Source organism: Anarhichas minor, unplaced genomic scaffold (genome assembly GCF_050575085.1).
Source record: "Anarhichas minor isolate MPS153535 unplaced genomic scaffold, ASM5057508v1 ptg000023l, whole genome shotgun sequence".
Lineage (NCBI taxonomy): Eukaryota > Metazoa > Chordata > Actinopteri > Perciformes > Anarhichadidae > Anarhichas > Anarhichas minor.
In genome coordinates, this window is record NW_027466469.1 from 1,344,230 (window position 1) to 1,363,837 (window position 19,608).

Sequence of the window (19,608 nt, forward strand, 5' to 3'; positions counted from 1 at the left end):
TCCGCTAGTCTGAGCTAGCTAGCTGTCCACTAGTTAGCTTGTTAATCCCACCATGCTTTAATGCTACACTGGTTACAGAAAATAAGAGTGTGTGGATGAAGCATTAAGTTGTTAAATGTTACTCATTTACTCTGGCCCTCTACGCTTAAGTTACCGCTCCACTGCTCGTTTTATTTGTTGCAGCAAAACCTCACCTGAGGCAATTCCTGACTTGCTGTAAGTCGTTTTAGTTCGTAAAGAAGTTAGCCCCCTCAAGCAGTCGCAATGGCAACGGTACACATGACATTTGCCACCGTTCAGACCATCCTGCTACGTTGCTTTGAATGGGAATGTCAGTTCTACTGCTATTGTATTTCTATGTTATCTGGACAAACATTGTTATTGGGGTTGTTTTGCACATATTTTAGCTGCACATGTAGCCACTGTTTAAGAACATCATCATATTAAAGATATAAAAATGATGTGTTTAACATTCAACAGTTGAACCTCCCATTAGGTTTTGCTTTACGACACCCGATACCTGTACATTAAATATACCTGTCAGCTTGTCATCATGCTCCCCTTTTGTTGTTTTATCCTGAGAGATTAATGTAATTACTGCCATGAATAAAATAAAAAATAAATCACCATTTTAAGGTCTAGTGTGTAGGATCTGGTGACATTTAGCAGTAAAGTTGCAGATTGCAACCAACTCAAACTTCTCCCTTGTGCCAAGCGTGTAGGACCCGCTCTGTATGTAGATAGAAAGGGCTCATTGTAAGGTAAAAAGAGACACTGAATCCTATTTTCAAGAGATTACACTCAAGAGAAAGCATACTTGATATCATATTCCCTTCGTGCCAATAGATCCCCCTAAATGCACAACATGAGAAGGCTAATGTATGACACTAATTGTTAGTAGAGTTTCCCTTACAAGTCATGAACCACTCAGATATCTCCTCCTTTAGACAGAACGTTTTGTTTGTTGATTATTCTTTATCATTACGGTAGCAATCAGGCACCACCTGCTGGCAGAAAATAGCACTTTAACCTTTCACAAAAGAGGTTCATGACGAGAGAACAGTATGTACCAATGGAATCCTATGTACCCATGTGTACAGCATGTACACTTGTACCATAAATAACTTCACTGAGAGAAGCACTACATATGCACTTGTATTCAATTACGAGCTATAAGAAGTACAGGCACAATCATGTTGTCTGTCAAATTGCAAAAAAACACTTTACATTTTATACTCATACTCTAATCTCGTCATGCATAAACAGATACAATACATTTAATTGAATTTAAAATGATTATATAAAATGTTTTTTGTCACATGCCAGCTCTAAAACAGTTTGATAGTTTGTTGAAATTACTTTACATGAATTGTGTAATTTCCAACACTTCAATCTCAGTAACCTTCTGTATTAACAGATATTGTAAATGCATTTTCAGGTCTGACAAAGGAACTAACAACAGCGATCGTATATCTATACTTGTTGTCAAGACTTACATTTATAAAATTTAAGTAATTTGAACAAAACAAATACTAGAAATAATTTGCAAGAAATGTGTGCTGCGTGTAAAAATGGTTCCCATTGATCCAAATAAGACTTTAAAATCACAATCCTGTGAACTAATGATTTCCAGGAGCATTTCAAATACTACACGTCCTCCTCATTTTCCTCCATGAAGACCTCCCTATTTAATTCACCAGAATCTTCCACTACAGTCTCTCCGACTTCTTCGGATACCTCCTCTTCCAAAGGCTGGTCCAAAACATCTACAGTCTACAGTCTGTTCTGCGACCTCCTCTTCTGCTGCCTCCTCAGCAACCGCCTGCTCCTCACTCTGTTCTGTATTTTCCTCGTTGTCTTGCTCCTCCGGTGTAATTTCTTCTTCCTCCTCCTCTGTAATTTCCTCCTCCTCTTGCTCCTCTATAATGGGCCCCTCCACTTCCTGTTCCAGTGGCTGTTCTTCAAGCATTGCTTCCTCCTCCTGCTCCTCCTCCTCTGCCTCATTTTCTGCTTCATCTTCAGTATCCTGCTGCTCGTCCTTTTCCTCAACATCTTCTAGCTTCTCCTGCACCTCAGTGGCACTCTGTGTTGTAGTGGAGATGAACTCTTCTGCTGCTGAACCCTCCTCATTTGATTTAACTTTCATTGACAAAGGAGTTTTCGCCAACTGAAATAGACAGATATGTTATTCATCCTAATGGAGTCACTAAATACTTTAATTCATCAGGGATTTGAAAGGATAATCTTCGAAAAAAGTAGCCGGGTTTTACCTGGGAGTGAAAAGTCTGCAGCTGAGTCTTGAGGCTGCTGTGACGTGTCTGTGAAGTGGAATACTGCTCATCCAGAGTCATCTGCACTGAACTGAGCATCTCCTCTAACGCCTGGGCACGCATGGCCTGCTTAGCCTCGACGAGCTCCTGAAAAACACAAACAAAACATAAATTAACACTTCTTTGGAAAGTCAGCTAATTTAAATAATGTTAAAGCATGCTTATAAGAGCTGTTAAATCAAACGGAGCTCACTTTATTGCAGCCATCTCCTCGTTGTTTGTATGAAGTGCATCTTTATGAAGGTACATTGACTCTTTCAGCTCATTCAGGTCTGAGGCTTGCCCCTCTAATTGAGCATTAAGAGCCTCCACCGATGCAGCCTGATCGTCAACTCTGGAGCATGCACTGACCACAGCACTGGCTAACCCAGCCACGTTTTCAGCCAGCGCTGAGCTGGAGCTCAAACCGGCCACTGCGCTCTCCTTCACAGTCTCAAACTCCTCACTCTGGTTATTGAACATGGCCTGGAGAGTTGTGACGGACAGGTCGACCTGCTTTATCTCAGTCAGTCGAGTGTCCATCTCGTCATGGAGGGCCCAAAGCTGCGCATGGTCGGAGTTCTTCAACTTCTTTGAAGTGGCCAGGGCAACCTCAGCCTGTTTCTGGGCCTCCTCCAGGGCAAAGATCCTCTCCTCCACACCCAAACCTGTATCCGTCTAGAGAGTGAGAGAAAATATTTAGCCATGTGGTTTGATTTCAGTTCAAACATTTGAAATGTCTTCTTGTCCTTGATTTATGTCAGACTGAGCTGTCTTATTGCTGTAGCAAGTAGGGTCGGTATAATATGCCAATATATAGCCTTCCATTAGACAACATCAATGTGTCAGCAAAATGTAAATATTGTTTATTTATATATATATATTTATATTATTAATATCCTTGGGTGTATTAGGCCATTGTGGGTAGTGATCAAAACCACTGAGTAGTGTTGGATGATTTTTGGATCAATGTGATTTGTCAGGTATTAATTAAACCAGACATTTCAAACCAATTTATTTTCTAGTAAATACTATCATGATAAGCCTAAACACGGGGACAGAGCAGCTAGCAGCAATCACTGCTGATAATGAAAAAAAATATTTGGCATAAAGCTATTAATATTTCACAATAGCCGTCGGGGCTGTAAATGCCACTGAAAGTCAGGTCGTGCTAAAATTAGCGTGTCAAGTTCACTATTTTAAAACATCGTACATCCGTAACTTTACAAAATAAAGTCCCATACCTAGATTTTCAGACATATTATTTAAAGCATTTTTTAATGCACCTCCTTTTTTATTTGTTTGTTTATTCATATTTACTTATTCGTTGAAAAACGACTATCGTGATACAATTATTTTGAAGGCATATCACCAACATCCGGTATTGCACGCTCTCTTCAGCGAGTTAAACGCAGCTGTTGCACTGATAACCCCCCAACGTCGAAATAACGTCCAAGTAAAACTGTTGATTTATTTGACCTTGGTGCACAATAAAACAAAACAAAAGCAGTAAATGTAGGTAACATTTCAGTATTTAACAATGTCCATAACCAGCCCAGCAGAAACACACAGAAAAGCAAAGTTAACGTTAAACTGTGGAAGTTACCTGTGCGTCAGTCACCGCCACCACCTGCTGGAGGTTTGTGATGTTTGTGATTCTCTTCTGTCGGAGTCTTTTACAACAGTAAAAGACTCCGACAGCTGGTCGAGGCTCTGCTGCTGCTGTACACAAAACCACCCCATTAGAGAGGCCCCGATTGTGAAGATAATAATGAACAGCAAGGCTGGATAAACATGGGAGTTTATCTTGCTCCTGGACTGTGACACTGATGACTCCAATACAATGGAGGTGTCTTCTTCTTGCGGCTTCTTTGACTTGCGCTTGGCCATGGTAGCAGGAGGAGGAGAGGAGGGAGACTGGACAGAGTTGAAGACCCGCTTGTCTTCAGTGAACTGGATTCTGTAAAGTGTGGCTTCTCCTCTGGAGATTCAAATATATCACGTTTTTTCTTCTGCTAGACCCTTTGACCTAGTCATTCATTGGACCCCCATACCAGCCACAGCAACTGCTGGTGTGGGTGTGGGGAGAGTGGTGGAAGAAGAGCTAAGATCCACCACTGAAGTATAATACCACTGTGTAAAAATACTCACTTAGATGCAAAGGTCTGGCATTCATGACTTTCAAACTTACTTTCAAGTTAAAAGTGCAGTAGCATTAGCAACAAAATGTGCATAAATATTGAAATAAAAAACGCAACTCAATTACTAACTTTCAAAGACTTAGAACGTGTAATGTTAAGCAACACGATACTTTTAAAGCTGGTCCTGGTGTGGCCAGGTTATGTGCTGTTGTGGTGTGTATTTGTAGTAATGCATCACATTTGTCAAACTTGTAAATATACAAGACATTTAACTGCCTGAATAAGACTGTCAATACAAATTACAGGATTTCACTCTGAAATGCAGTTTGAGTAGAACATTAAAACACTAAATCAAATTCCAAGTACCTCAAAACTACTTATATAAAACATTTGAATACATTTACTTATTGATCCCACTTCTGGTGCCACTTCTTATGCACAGCACCTCCATGGAACTCACTGACAGCTGTCATTTTCAAACCAACCAATGGCGTAAAACTGGTGGCAGGAATGTGGATCATGTTGCTTTTGTGTGTAATAGATCCCATGGCGTAGTAGTAGCAAGTATCACAATTCTGAAGGCTGTCTTTTAGCAATTTAATGTAAGGCACCAGCAACAGCAACCATTCTGTATCCATAGAGAGACCCCAGTCTACTGTATGAGAGAAACAAAAGATCGACAGTGTCTCTCTACCATAATGATAACAGCGAGTAAACTATAGGCGGCAACCTCCGGTTCTAGAAAGTGAAGGAAGCTGCACTCAATCTATACAACATTAAGCTGCTAAAAGGGCTTTTGTGTAACACATAATTCAAGATCATTGAACAGTAGAACTAAACATTTTGTATTTTACCTAATTTTCAGTAAATGGAAGCAGGATGGTGAAATATCTCCAAAGTTTAATAGTGCAGGATAAAACATTTTCCCAAAAGACACAATTCATGTTTTCTTTGGTAAGTTATATGTTTAGATAGTTTGAAATTAAGTAACTTAAAATTAACGAGTTGTCACTACATTTTGGGTAATTGATTTAAAACACAGTAGAAATATTTTGGTTCAGCTCCTGTTTGGCAGCTGCAGCTCCTCTTCACTCTGTAAAGGAACATATTGATGCTCTCAGCTTGTTTCATTTACATACTGGTCACTCAAATGTTTCCTCAGTGTCTAGACAAAAATCATTTAAAACCTCATATAAATGTTAATACCTCTGACAATCAGCGTCATTGAGGACTCGGCTGTCCCCAGTTTGTTCTCGATGACCACTTTGTATTCCCCGTCGTCTTTGGGTCCCACCTTCAGTATGAGCAAGGAGCAAACTCCACACACATTGGTGACGTGGTAGTTGGTGTTTGTGTTCAGGCTGATATGGTTGTGGTACCATGTCACTCGTGGAGCTGGATCCCCCCTAACTGCGCAGCTCATGTAGCTCTCGTAACCCCATGGAGCTGTACGCGTTTTCAGGGGAACGATGAATGATGGTGGGGACTGGAAGTCAAGGGATTTTGTCTCTGGCATGTTGACTTTGAATTTTCCTGAAACACAAAGAAACTCAAAGTTTAGGGTTTCACAAATGGCCGCTTTTCTTCAAACTTATAACTTATAAACGTATACACTTGTATTGCAAACTAGCTACGAGTTCTACAGTGTAAATGGCATCCCAAAAAACGAATTTGTGCAGAGGATGTTATGAACGAGGACAAAAATGTACAGTGTTTTGGCTGACTCAGATATTCAGCCGTATTTAATCGAGCTAGAATATACTACCAAAGAAATGCAGCACAGAGAGGCCAAGGCTGCTGCTGCATTAGCCATGCAAGAGGATAGGGCAATTTCAAATAAGCTCCAGGGCCACAACAATTTCTAAATCCAGTGTTAGATACCCATCCAGGCCATGTTTTGTTTTGCATACATATATTTAATTTGATTATAAAACACAAAAGCACAAGTTAGTTATTTCAAAATGCAAAGAAAAATGTATTGTCAGTGACATAAGTCAGTAAGTAAATTGTTGTACTTGATCCCATTTAAGGGTCACCATAAACTTTTTGCATGGGCCACCCCTGGGCCAGGAGACAGGATCGTAGCCGTTATCCCCCCCACACACACACTACAATATGCGTCAACCGTGTCTCCTCTCTTCTACTGTCAGCTTTCCAACTTTTTAGCTGTAATCTCATTCACTTAAAGAGGATCTGTTCAATCATCTCTGTTGTCACGTAGGCCTAGTTTAGTAGACCACAGTTAAACTGTTCTCAGTCTGTCAAGCTGAGATGACATTTCACCAAATAAATGGGCTTGTGGGAAATGGTGTTCGCATAGGGGCTCTAAAAAGTCTTAATGGGACACTTTATCAAGTTTACGCTTGACGTTCTGTTTACTCTTCACTCGTGTGGATAAATGGAATGAACTTCATAATATACCTTTACGAGTGGGCAAGAATATGTTGTCCGGTTGAATTTTTGCAGTATTGCATGTCAGTGTTGCTTTGAATGCCGCTTTCTTATTTCTGGAACAGAGCCCAGTAGTTCCAGTTTTAATTAGGCTTTTTATAAGTATTATTACAGCAATACTGTTCTGAATTAGTGGTTGAATCCATAAAGAAGTTAAGCGTTTGAAAAAAACCATTGGGGTGAGACATTCAAGTTTTAAAATCCCCTGTAATTCATTCCATTTATAAGGTGCCCGTCTATCCAAGGTCAGTATTTACCTGAGGGATCGGTAGAGTTAAACTGTTCTGGTTTGGTGAGCAGTGGTTTTAAATTTGAAAATACAAGTGTTTTACTGAGGCAGCTTCTGCAGGAAACATGATTCAGTGAGTACAGGATCAGTGATTCAGATATCTTTGTGATTTAACCAGAGACACCAACCTTTTTGCTTTACGGTTCCAAACACAGGGGATTCAGAAGGCGGTGAAAGACCCATGTCATTTTTAGCAAATACCCTGAAGTAATACTCCCGTCCAGGCAAAATATTGATAACTGTGAACTTATTGTTGAAGAGGTTGTCGGCCATTGTCCTCCAAGTGCGTTGGAAGGAGTCCCGCTTGGATACCATGTAGTGAAGTCTGTCGTCCCTCTTCTCATCTGGAGAGGGAGTCCAGGACAGAGTCACTGATTCTGGGATGTTCTGATCCAGCTCCACTGGACCTGGAGGCTTGGGATCATCTACATCCAGATTTAGAGAGACAGAGGTCTGAGTTACAAAAGTGTATCTGCTGTGCAACAAACAGTACTTCCTATATGCGGCTCAGTTTCTCAGTTCATGGCCAAGCACACTGAGACTCACCTGTGACTCTGATTTCAACATTGAGGCTCTCCTGGCCGACAATGTTCTTGACAGTAATGGTGTAGATGCCACTGTCGGACCGCTCAGACGTGGGGATTAACATTTGAGAGCCTTTATCAGAGTTGGTAATAGTTACATGTCTGGGCACTGGAGTACCATCCTTTAGCCACAGGATTTGTGGCAGGGGCGAGGCCTGTAGGCGGTAAGAAAGAAAATGTATTTGTTAATTAGATTAAATACATTTCCAATTAATTAGGAGGAAAATTTCTTGCACAATACCTCAAAGTTGATGTTCAGACGGACTGTGTTTCCAGATCGTACCACCACAAAGGTCTTCATGTTGCGATCTTTAAACTTTGGCCTCACTGTGAGGGTGAAATTTAGAATAAAATGTTGAGATTCTTGTAATCATACAAGTTAGCAAACTGGTAGTCTTTCATTCTTCTTGAAATAATGTTGCCATTCTCAGATTTTTCTAATTCTTTGTACTGTATTGCAGCGTATATTAACTTTGGCAGCAGCCTCTGGGCCTGAAGACCAAATCCAATGCTGAAAAATCAGCGGGCGACTCATCTGGTTGCAAAAATAATTCTGATTGAATAGAAGTTTATGAGAAAATTACTTCTCACTTAATTTATTACATCAGTAAACATGGTAAACATAAGTTTATGGTCTCAATCGCTAGTTTCAAGTCTTTTTTAATACAGCATGATGTTCTTTTAGTAAATTATGGCCCCATTTAGATTTAAAAAAAACTATAAAGCAGGGTATGTTTTAGGACGTGGTATACCTTGTGATTGACAGGTCACTACTGTGCTGGGAGTTGAGTGTGGTTTAACCCTTTTATTGTGTGTTTTCACTTTGTGAAAGTTAGATGAAACCTTAATGGTCGCCTAAAACTGCTTATTCAGAGTTTAGTTGTTCTTAGCTCCACCCTCTCGTTTCACTTCTGGTTTAAAAAACTAAACGGCGACAGACCATAGAATAAGCCATTTACACATAGGGAGTGAGTCCTCTTCACGGAGTTCGCCATTGCACCGCCATGTTTCTACAGTAGCCCAGAATGGACAAACCAAACACTGGCTCTAGCCAGAGCCTTTCGCGTTTTCACCTGAAGACCACTGTAGGAGTATTCAGTCTGATGCAATCTGCAACCTCGGCACTAGATGTCACTAAATCCTGCACATTGCTCCTTAAACTGTCATGTCACATCAATTCCACCCTTTAACTCCAATATCCATGTATACAAACAACATATTGTTAGACACTATACAAACACTATAGCAAAAATGAAATCTTACCAGGAGGAGGCATGGCAATGATGTAACTGTCGAAGCCTTGAGGTTCTCCATCGCCTCCATAATTGGTGGCAATTACTCTCACCCAGTAGCTGGCCATCGCCTTCAAGCCAAGCACGGTGTAGGAAGTTAGAGTAATTGGGATGGCATTACAACGAGTCCATTCAAGGTTTTCTATTGGTCTGATCTCCACGTAGTAGCCTTGGGCTTCATCCTCTACCCCTTTCACTTCTGTAGGTTTAGTCCAAGCCAGTGAAAATGTGGTGTAATTGGAGGATGTTAACTTCAGGTCTGTGACTTTGCCTGGAGGTTCTGAAAATGCAGAAATTAGAGGTTATTGGCTCAACATTGTCACGCTTTTATACTAACCAAAGAGGTACAGACAGCATTAAGTTCAACAGGTTCAATATGATGCATGACTTGCATAATTTTCAGTGGAAACAACTGCAACTGAGTATAAGAATTCAGTGTGTCAGACTTACTCATTGGATCCCTTGCGATTACTGTCTCACATGGAATACTAGGATCTCCAGCCCCGGATAGGTTGATAGCAGCCACCCTAAATTCATATGCTGCCCCTTCAAAAACATCTTTCACTGCATACTTTGTATCTGTGGAAAAAAAAAATGTTTTGTTGTCATATTACTAGAAATGTTAAATTGTGTAGGCGTGTGCGTCAGAGGTATGGATATTTCTTGATTCTACTGCATCGCGTTGCGGACCAGAATATTTTGAATTTTGGTTTAATTTCAGCTCAGTTTGAGTCTTTGCTGCGTTTTGCTGTCATTAGCTGTAGCACTTGTTTCTCTCCTCTCCCCTCTGTTCTCTGTTGTGAGAGACGGCACTCTGCTGTCCGCTAAGTTGTTGCTCTGGCTACCGATATTAGCTGCCCTGTTTCAACAATGTTGGGCGAAAAAAAAACGTGCACGCTGGCTGAAATTCAACTGTGGTATTGTGCTGTTGTGGAAAGCAGTGATGATATCTCATAAGAGAAGGAGAGCTGTGAGAAAGGAAAAGTAAATAACTAAAGTCCGCTAGCTGCTTGGCTCGTTCACCCGCTGAGGCGGGTAAAACAGATACTGGTATTGAAAAGATGCAGCTTCGTATATTATAGAATGTTGTTGTCTGATATTTGAAAGCACTTTCTAAATAAAATGGCGTTCAGAGGCCAGTGAAGATTCACACCTCTAGTATGCATAGCAGGCATTAATATTCCCACTTATTCGCTTTATTTCTGCAGCTTCCCACATGAGTTGGATACCTGTAATAGATCCCCCTTGATTTACAAGGCTCCAGTAATTTGTGCCTTTCTTGTTCTTTTCCAAGTTGTACCCCACTATTTTGGTTCCTCCAGTGTCACTTGGAGGACACCACGCCAGATTGATGCAATCTTTAAAGGCACTGACCACCTTTGGTGCAGCTGGGGATCCGGGATAACCTGTGGAGGAAACATGACATTTTGACTATTCTGTGTTATGTTATATTGTTCTAATATTCTTTTTATTACTGCCGAAATTAAATCATGTCAACTCCAGCACACCATGTTTTATTCACCAAATATAACCAGCAGGAGAGCTGACAATTGTCGGGCAAATGTAGCATGATGTACAGGAAAAATAGTGTTTTAATTTTGATGTACACAGTGTACACAGTGTCTGCACCTCGCTGTGAGTGTGCTCTCAAAGCCAGACATTTCAACTTGTATTACCTCCACTGGGAGTTGGATGAAGTTATGTTTTCCTCTAATTAATGCAGAAATATTTCCGTGATGCATTATGTAAAGCTTTGTCATCGGGCCAAGTTTAAGCGATTAAAGCCTGACTCTGACTTCTGGCAACTCCTCGTGGAAGCATCAAAAATGACAATACAATAATAATAATCCTCTTAAATTCAATGGCGATAGGAAAATGTATCAGAGTGAATAATGACATCATGAAACAACTTAAAATAGATGTAAAGAAAGTAATCTTTTGTTTGCTTTGTTGCACTCTATTGTTATTTTACCTGCTTCCCAAGAAGCGAAGGGGCTTTCATCAGACAGCAGTACAAATATCCCTCATGAAGCCTGAGTTAGGCTCAAGCTAAAGACTTACGTAAGACACCAGCTGCTATGTCTCCTGTCTGCAGGTAATCGCTGATGCCTTCTGCGTTCTTGGCTCTGATCCGGTAGCAGTATCTCCTTCCAGGTGTCACATCTGAATCTTTGTAACTTGGGTCGCTGCCGGGGATCTCACCGAGATCTGACCATTTATTGCGCCCGACTTGTTGGCGTTCTATGATATAGTTTGTGACCGGGCATCCACCGCTATCTTTTGGTGGTTTCCATTTAAACTCAACAGATGTGACAGCACTTTCCATAATGTCCACCGGTCCTTGTGGTGGTGTGGGTTTGTCTGTCGGTGAAATGAAAGTAGTCGTACTGGGAAAACGGGGAAAAGCTTTTATCTTCTTACATATAGATCAATGTGCAACACATGGAAATTTTAATGTCTCTTTTTCACTACTCACCGAGTACGATAAGTTTGGAAATAGCTTCGGTTGTACCAAATTCATTTTTTATTTTTATTTTGACCTCTCCACCATCTTTCCTTTGACACTTAACAAGGCGTAGCTTGCTCTGAGTAGCTGATGTTTCAATCTTCACATTGAGAGCGGGCAAAAGCTCATCGTCATCCTTGTACCACTGTATAGTCATCGGAGCCCCACCCAAGAATGGCATCTTCCATTCTGCATTTTCACCTGCCTTTATAATGACTGTCTTTGTGAATTTTCCCAGCGCATCATCATCGATTATTGGTGGATCTTCAATGTTGGAGAAAAAAGTATTTGTCAAAAACCTTTTTGAACCCATTTAACCCAAGGGGTAATTTATGAATTGATGCCAAACCATGTTATTGATTTTTATTCTGACCTTGAATATTAAGCGTTGCTTCTGATTTACGGCCTTCAGCTTCAAAGCAGTACACAGCTGCATCATCTTTTTCACAGCAATCAATCACCAACCTGTGACAGGCTCCATCTTTGATAATTGTTACCCCATCCTCACTAGTTAGCTTGCCAGATAAAAAGATTCAATATTCATCACACAAACATTAAGATAAATTAAGGTATGCAATGTACTAATAGTATTACATGCACGGGGTCTGCAACAGTGATATTCATGGCAGTAGTCCTATATACAAAAACATTCTCCAAAAATAGTTGACTTACCAGCTTCCCATTTTTATACCAACGTCCCTCAGAGGTCTCACTGCTTAGTTTGCAAGACAGCTCTGCCCGTTCACCAATATTAGCAACAGTATCTGACAGTCCACAGATGAACTGAACACCGCGATCTGCAAGTAAGAACAAAGTAAACGTGTTTAATGTCTGGCCATATACAACCTCTGGTAAATATAATAATGTCACTCTCTACTGGTCAATATGCAGCACTGCACAAGATGTTTCCTGTAGAAGATCATCAAAGTCCTTTATAATTATTCAATTAAATAGTTGCCCTAAATAATAATAATCCTTTTACGAATGTCATAAGAATTTTACCTAAGTGTCTATTAAATTGTCCCAAATTTTTTGACTAACAGTTCATTTTCTGCCACCAAACGTCTGGTTGTAGTGAGTTATGTGTTATTGGAGAATCCAAAAGCTATATGATTAGTTTGATTTTAAATCCAGAATTGAAACGCCACATTTAAAAAAAACAACTTCTGAATCCATAGATCTGACCTGGGGCCAGTCCACAAAGAACAGTTTGAAGATGTTTCTTTTAAACAATAGGCCTTAATTATCTTACACATCACATCAGCCCATACGATCCCTCATATTTTACTCTAGGTTGGGACCAACTGTATTTTCTAGTCAAACCTCCAGTCCAATACCTTGGAGTAATTCTGAGACACTTGATTAATACGGACCCAGATAGCAAAGCTGACAATGTACAGTCAATGTTATAACAACTGGCAGTAAAACTATAGCATTATAGCAGTGACACAAAATGCAAGGATTTTACCTATAACAGTGTCAGGAACCAAAGGGCCAGTTCGTACTCGCTTCTTTTTCTTATCATCGGCATCCTCTCCTTCTGTCAGGAGGTTCTTATTCGTGCCGTCTCCACCATCACCTCCAGAACCATCACCAGACCCGTCTCCATCACCTCCATCACCTCCATCCCCCGCAGCGTCCGTTTTTTGTAGATTAGTCAGGTCATCTTGATTCCCAGTTTGGGTGCCCATGCGTCCTTTACCATTTGGATCAGCTGAATCACAGCGAAAAGCATACGAGTACGGATAACGAATCGTTAACTTTTCTCACACTTTTAAAATAAGCAAAGATACGAAGGACTGCATATCCAGGTATCACACTATCAAGCTGAGATTGTTACTTTATATATTAATGTATATATCTATACTAAAAAAAAATGTCTCACCTTCCACTTTAAGAGAGGCACAGCTGGAACATATCCCAGCAATGGCATAATAGGCTCCATTATCTCCCATTTTACAGTCTTTAACTCTCAGCGTGTGAATTAGCTTGTCCTCTGAGATGGTGATCTCATATTTGTCCCCATGTTCAAGGGATGAATTCTGTTTTGACCAGGTAATTCTGTTGAGGGGTGTTGACAAGACACACTGAAAGATGGCGTCCTCACTTTCCAAGGCCTTCACATCCTTAATCTTGGCTATGAACTCCACAGCAGGCACTGAGAGAGGAGGATGGAGGGTGTGGATTAACGGACTGAGGTCTCATTCCTGAATGTGCTTGCATTGTCTCACCAACTGCCAGTACGACCATCCTGTTTTCTTACAGTTGCATTAGTTACATTGTACCTTGGAAGTCAGTTGCAAGGACATTTGCATCTTCAACATCGACCTGGTAAAACCCAGCATCTTCTGGCTGAGGATCTTTGATGCTGAAAACATATTTTGTCCCTGTTGTCTTAAGGCTATGCTTCAAATCTTCATCGTCCCCATATGGAACCATTGTCCCATCCTTTTCAGAGAGAAGTGCTTAGATTAGATTTTTTATTTCCTTTTCATTTGAACAGTGATTGGTTGTGAATAGTTTATCGTGTAATACATATTAACTCACCTTGTATAAGTTGATTGCACTGTTGGGATCATGTAGTGTCATGTCGAGGCCAAACTCGGCTCTCCCATTTGGTTGTACTTCTATTTGTCTCACATTGTTCACTTGCTCTACAACCTGAAAAAGAGAAATGAAATATCCTGTGTATCTGTAGATTTTTCACTGCAGAAGCCATGACATTTCAACTTAAGCGGCCTTGAGCGGAGCATGGATGTTTTCAAGATACATTACACTGGTATAGCCTCCGACAGACTAATCAAAACAAACCTCGGGGGAAAAAATCCCCAGTAACTTAATACCCCTTTGAAATGTTGTTTTTCAGACATCCAGTGATTTAACTTCTCATCTCTCTGCAGTGATGTGCAAGTGTACTCCTGTGACATCACTATTGGTAAATGGTAGCTAGCCCTTAGCTAGTCTTCCGACCACTCAAAACGCTTTAACGCTACATGTCATCATTCACCCATTCACACCCACTGTGAGGGGCTACCATGCAATGATTCCACCTGCCCATCAGGAGTCTTAACTAATCATACACCGCAGGCACAGCTTGCGGGAGCAATTTGTGGTTAAGTGTCTTGCCCAAGGATAGATCGACATGGACTAGCAGAGCCGGGGTTCGAACCATCGATCCTCTGGTTGAAAGATGACCTTGCTCTACCACTGAGCACTGTCGCCCCATATTGGGGGTGTGGTTACAGGTGCAACACACTTCTGACCACAACCAGAGGTGAAACAGGCGTGAAAATTGGGGAGAGAAGGCACTGAAACACTGCTTCACACACTGGTGTGGAATTAATCTTTAAAGTCACCAAAAAAAGCAAACTACAGCACAGTGAATCTCAGAGTAGGGTCCATGGCACCGTGTTCGTGAAAAGCTTTTAGATAATATAGTGCTGCAGGAATGAGTCCTAAAACTCCCGGTTTCCTTGTCTCAAAATCAATGTTTTTTTGAATGGGTTTTTGGTTATGTAGGAAATTTGGGGTTTAGAAGTGTGTTTTAAGAAATTATAATAGAAGTGTTTAATGATTCATAATTAAGAAATCATAATTAGAAGTATGTTGGAATACATAATTAGAAGATTCATAATTAGAAGTGTTTTAGAATTTGTAGTTAGAAGTGTATCTTAGTAGAATTGTAGCACCTTAATATTTGCTTGTGAAGGTTTTTGCCAAAAGTTGCAAATCCTAATCTTTATATAGAATGTTTACCAAAGAAGTGTTAAGCCATAAAAGACAGTCATTGAATGTATTAAACTGTGAAGAATAGCCAAGGGAAAGTCAGACTTCTAGACAGACATTTGCAGGTTGTGCCCGCGCGAGGGTTTTCGGAAGCCTGACGCCAGGAGGAGGCAACCGAAATTAGCCAATAGGAATTAAGATGGCCAAAAGGGAGGGGATTTCAAACTGTAAGAGGAAGTGCTGGAAAGGTATTCACTCTCTTCCTACTCGGCTCTCAGCGTGGAAGCATCTGTGTTTTCAGGCTGAGTCGCGAGTGAATAGCTTTTCCGCGCGGATCATATTATTATATATTTTGTTAGTAGTGTACTTCATTCTGTAATTGTATTAGCTTCAGTAGGATTAAATACTTTTAATTGTAAACCAGTTTAGGGTAGATTTATTAAGAAGCAACTCTACTGTAAAATAACAGTGGAGCGTGCTCTCCGGCCTTCTCTCGGTGGGGGAGATTCAACCCTCCACAGTTAGATGACTGAAATAAGGTCTGCGGCTAAAACAAACTAAAGAGTTTTTAACATGTTGTTCAACTTCTTTTTTTTATTAAAATTTTTTTAATAATTTTTTATTGAAAGACAAGAGACAATATTAGACAATACATAGACATAACAACAAGAGGATGACAAGAACAGTGGGATAAAAGCTAGCAAACATCATATAGTCAGTGTGTGTGTATATGTGTGTGCGTGTGTGTGTGTGTGAGAATGTCCTTGAGCCTTTTGAGATGGAAGAAAAAAAAAATAATAATAATAATAATAATTAAAAAACAACAAACCAAAAAACAACAACAGGTAAGTATGTGTGCATATGGATGTTCATGTATACATGTACGTGGGTTTCAATTGGTTGTCAGGCAAGAAAAACAACAAAACAAAAATCAATAATAGTAATAAATACATAAAAAAAAAATATATACTATACAAATTTTAATATTAATAGGATGGGTGGTGTCACGTTTGCAGAAACATAGTGAGGGATGACCAGGTGGAGTGGTGTTCTGTTGTATTGTATATGATGGATGAGGTTAGATTTTCCATCGAAATATACTCTATCATTAAGTTTCTCCAGTGTGTGATATGTGTGTTATTCCTTGATATCCAGTTCATGAGGATAGTTTTCTTGGCGATAGTTAGGGCCACGAGGAGTAATTTGCGATTTGTTTTACTCAGATGTATTGTTGAGATGTCTCCTAGTAAGCACAGTGAAGGGGATAATGGGACGAGGCAGCCCAGGAAGACTTTTCTTTCCAAAAGTGATTAACTGGTGTGCAGTGCCAGGTGGCGTGAACATAGCTATCCGGGCTGTTTTGAGTGCAATGTGGACAGATATCTGACGTGAATCCCATTTTAAACATTTTTTGCCCAGTGTAATGAATTCTGTGAAGTATTTTATACTGTATTAGTTGTAAATTGGCATTTTTAGTCATGAAGTAGATGTTATTGCAGATTTGGTTCCAGAAATCAGCATCAGGAGTGATGGACAGGTCTGATTCCCATTTTCTTGATGGTATGGATGATGTTTTGTCAGACTGTGATATTACTCTACATATTTTTGAGATTAACTTTTTTGAGGAGGGGATATTAATTAATTCTGAGGTTGAGGGGGGTAGTTCTAGGTTAGTGGCCTTAGTGTTAAGTTTGGATTGAACGGATGATTTGAGTTGTAGATATTCCAAAAATTGATTGCTCCTGATGCCGTACTTCTGAACCAAGTGAGGGAATGAAACCATGGTGTTATTATTGAAGATGTGTTTCAGATGAATGATGCCTTTAGCGGACCATGTGAGCCTATTTTCTGCAAGTATCGGAAATCTAATGGAAAAATCCCATTCGATTTTTGTTGAGGGAACTGGTGCAACATTAACTTCTAGGGTTGGCCTAGAACAATATGTCATCCCAGCAACATTCTATTTATTAATATTAAAAATGTTGTGACTTTGCTTAAAACCTCACCAGCATTTCGCAGGTTCAAAATACATTGATTATTACAAACTGCATACAGTACAGTACCTTTGCCTGCTCATCTTTCCTTTCCTTTTTCAGCTGGTTGAGTCTCTTAAGCAACCAGCGGAAGTCGGTAACACCAAAGTCAAAACACATTTTTTCATAGTCCTTCTTTGGTGCGCAGATAAGCATTTCCATTAGCTTGGGATCAATTTCTCCCTCTTTTTTTGGTGGGAGTTGTTTTTTTTTGGTGACAACACTGAAAAGAGAATGATATATGTTTTTGGAGATCTACAGAAGTACATATTTAGAAAAACACTCTGACTTGAACTTACGTTTTCTTGAGCATTTTTCTGAAATCTTGTGGTGGTTTTCGATTTGCAAAAAGAGATGTAACTTTGAAGGAAAAAAATGAGATTGAGGTTTTCTTAATCGCAAATAACCCCACTATCATATTTGTTTACATTCTATATATGGTTCCATCTAAACGTTAACATGCAAAAACAACAATCCCTGGATCAAATTCATCTGTAAATATGTAAGTCTTGCTCTGCAATTGCAGGGATGTTTTTTGTTTTATTCCAGCATAGTATTTTACCATGTTCAAATTACATTATTGTTGTAGCTTCTGAGATTCAAATGCAAGATCATGAACTCTCTGTAATCCTAAAAAATAAATCAATGTATGGATGGCAGAAAGAGAAAACTTAAGCGTCTTCATAGGTCTGTGGTGAATGTCATACCTTCTTTGGCTTTCTTCTTGAAACCAACTGGGAAAAAAATCAAAACATGAAAACAATAGCAACACAAGAAATGATTAGTGAATAGTCACATCTCCAGTATATTACACTTTCATTTGATTCATTTACAATGAACATATGGCAGAGTAAGAATCTCATCTTTTACCTTCAATAACATTGAGAGTTGCAGTGCAGACAGCCATTCCATACTCATTGGTGGCAAAGCATTTGTATGTGTCAGCTTGATCTGGATTAACATTGAGTATCTGGTGGAGCGATATTATCAGAGTTAGATTACATCTTTAGTGCTGACTATTACGTTCTGTCTCACATTGTCATGATCAATCAGCTCTTTTAATTGAGTACTGTGAAGTTGAGAACAAAATAAATGAAGTGTACGTCATACTTTTAAACAATTCAATTAAAATATGCATATTTAATACAGGTCAGCAAGTGTGGGAGTACAGGAGAAAGGATTGGAATATAGGGATAAAACGTATAAGTTTGTGCTTTATGAGATGTGGAGCATTTTGTTTAGATACTGTTTTCTCACCTCTAGAATGTGCTCTTGAGCTCTGTCATCGTATCTGGTCTTGTATTTTTCTGGGTCATCGACCTCGCCTTTATTACGTCCCCATGTCACAGCTGGTGCTGGCTCTCCACTAACCATGGCTTTGAAAAATCCTTTTTTACCTGGAAAAATAAAAACTTGCGACAGTGATACAGTTATAGATAGTGTTTGATAACGTTGTTGTAATCAAAGTTTTACGTGGGTTTTGTTATTTACCCTCCTGAGTAGTCATAGGCATTGGTTTCCGGGCAAAGTCGGGTGTTGACTTTCCTGCCGGCAGTATCTCAACATACTGAGTGATCATAACCCCGGGAACTCTGGACCTTTCCTTGATAGCCACTGTTAAGAGCAGAAAATAACAGTTAAACTCTGCTGTGTGATGTTGTTAATGTGTCAATCCTTAAGATTTCAGTCCTGGTTGATTTGGCGACACCCTATCTACTGATGGTATCAGCAAATAGTGTTTAATCCTACAGGTCCTGTATACTGTTTCCATCATTCTGTGAGCAACCGTGATCTGATTGTTATGCTGCACACGGCATGAGTCTGCGAGCAGCGAAAGTAGTCGGTTACCTCGCTGAGAAGTCGGAGGTGTGCAGCCTGTCGCCTGCAGCTCTTCATCTAACAGCTCACTGTGGCTGCTCCTTCGTGTTCCATTATTCCCTGCAATATTTCAAACTGATCCGCTGTCAAAAATTGCCTAATATGATCTTTTTTTTGTAGATGTGTTTTTGATAAATGACAGCGCTCAGTTTCCAGCTCACTGACACTCACATTGCATTCCCTCGTGACTACTGTGCTTCATAATAAAAGTCAACTCACATTTCGCCAGATAAATACTTTTAATGTGAAGCTGTACCCGAAGGAAATGTTTGATGCAATAATTATTTTCTGGGAATCAATACTGCAAATATATATATAAATATTGCAATACGTTCATCAGTGGGCAATATAGGCTCAATCACCATTGTGTTACCTCATCCACGATAGCGTCTTAACAGA

At 39.9% G+C, this 19,608-nt stretch overlaps 2 protein-coding genes across 2 annotated transcripts; both read right to left on the reverse strand.

Moving 5' to 3' along the window:
- Positions 1 to 1,693: 1,693 nt before the first annotated feature.
- LOC142955242 (uncharacterized) lies at positions 1,694 to 4,199 on the reverse strand. Its single transcript, XM_076096711.1, is given in 4 exon segments — positions 1,694 to 2,167; positions 2,271 to 2,414; positions 2,520 to 2,987; positions 3,990 to 4,199. Coding segments are annotated over 4 exon segments (1,296 nt in total).
- Positions 4,200 to 5,630: 1,431 nt separating this feature from the next.
- Positions 5,631 to 19,263, reverse strand: LOC142955243 (immunoglobulin-like and fibronectin type III domain-containing protein 1). The gene is made up of 22 exons (XM_076096712.1): positions 19,233 to 19,263; positions 18,823 to 18,978; positions 18,589 to 18,728; positions 18,202 to 18,301; positions 18,039 to 18,065; positions 17,631 to 17,691; positions 17,362 to 17,554; positions 14,120 to 14,233; positions 13,858 to 14,020; positions 13,458 to 13,730; positions 13,041 to 13,286; positions 12,245 to 12,369; positions 11,946 to 12,087; positions 11,543 to 11,836; positions 11,128 to 11,427; positions 10,296 to 10,472; positions 9,517 to 9,645; positions 9,038 to 9,346; positions 8,016 to 8,101; positions 7,737 to 7,929; positions 7,319 to 7,615; positions 5,631 to 5,983 (listed from the first exon to the last, which is right to left on the reverse strand). Exons 1-22 carry the CDS (start codon positions 19,261 to 19,263, stop codon positions 5,631 to 5,633), a joined length of 3,909 nt encoding a protein of 1,302 aa, XP_075952827.1.
- Between the last annotated feature and the right edge of the window lie 345 nt (positions 19,264 to 19,608).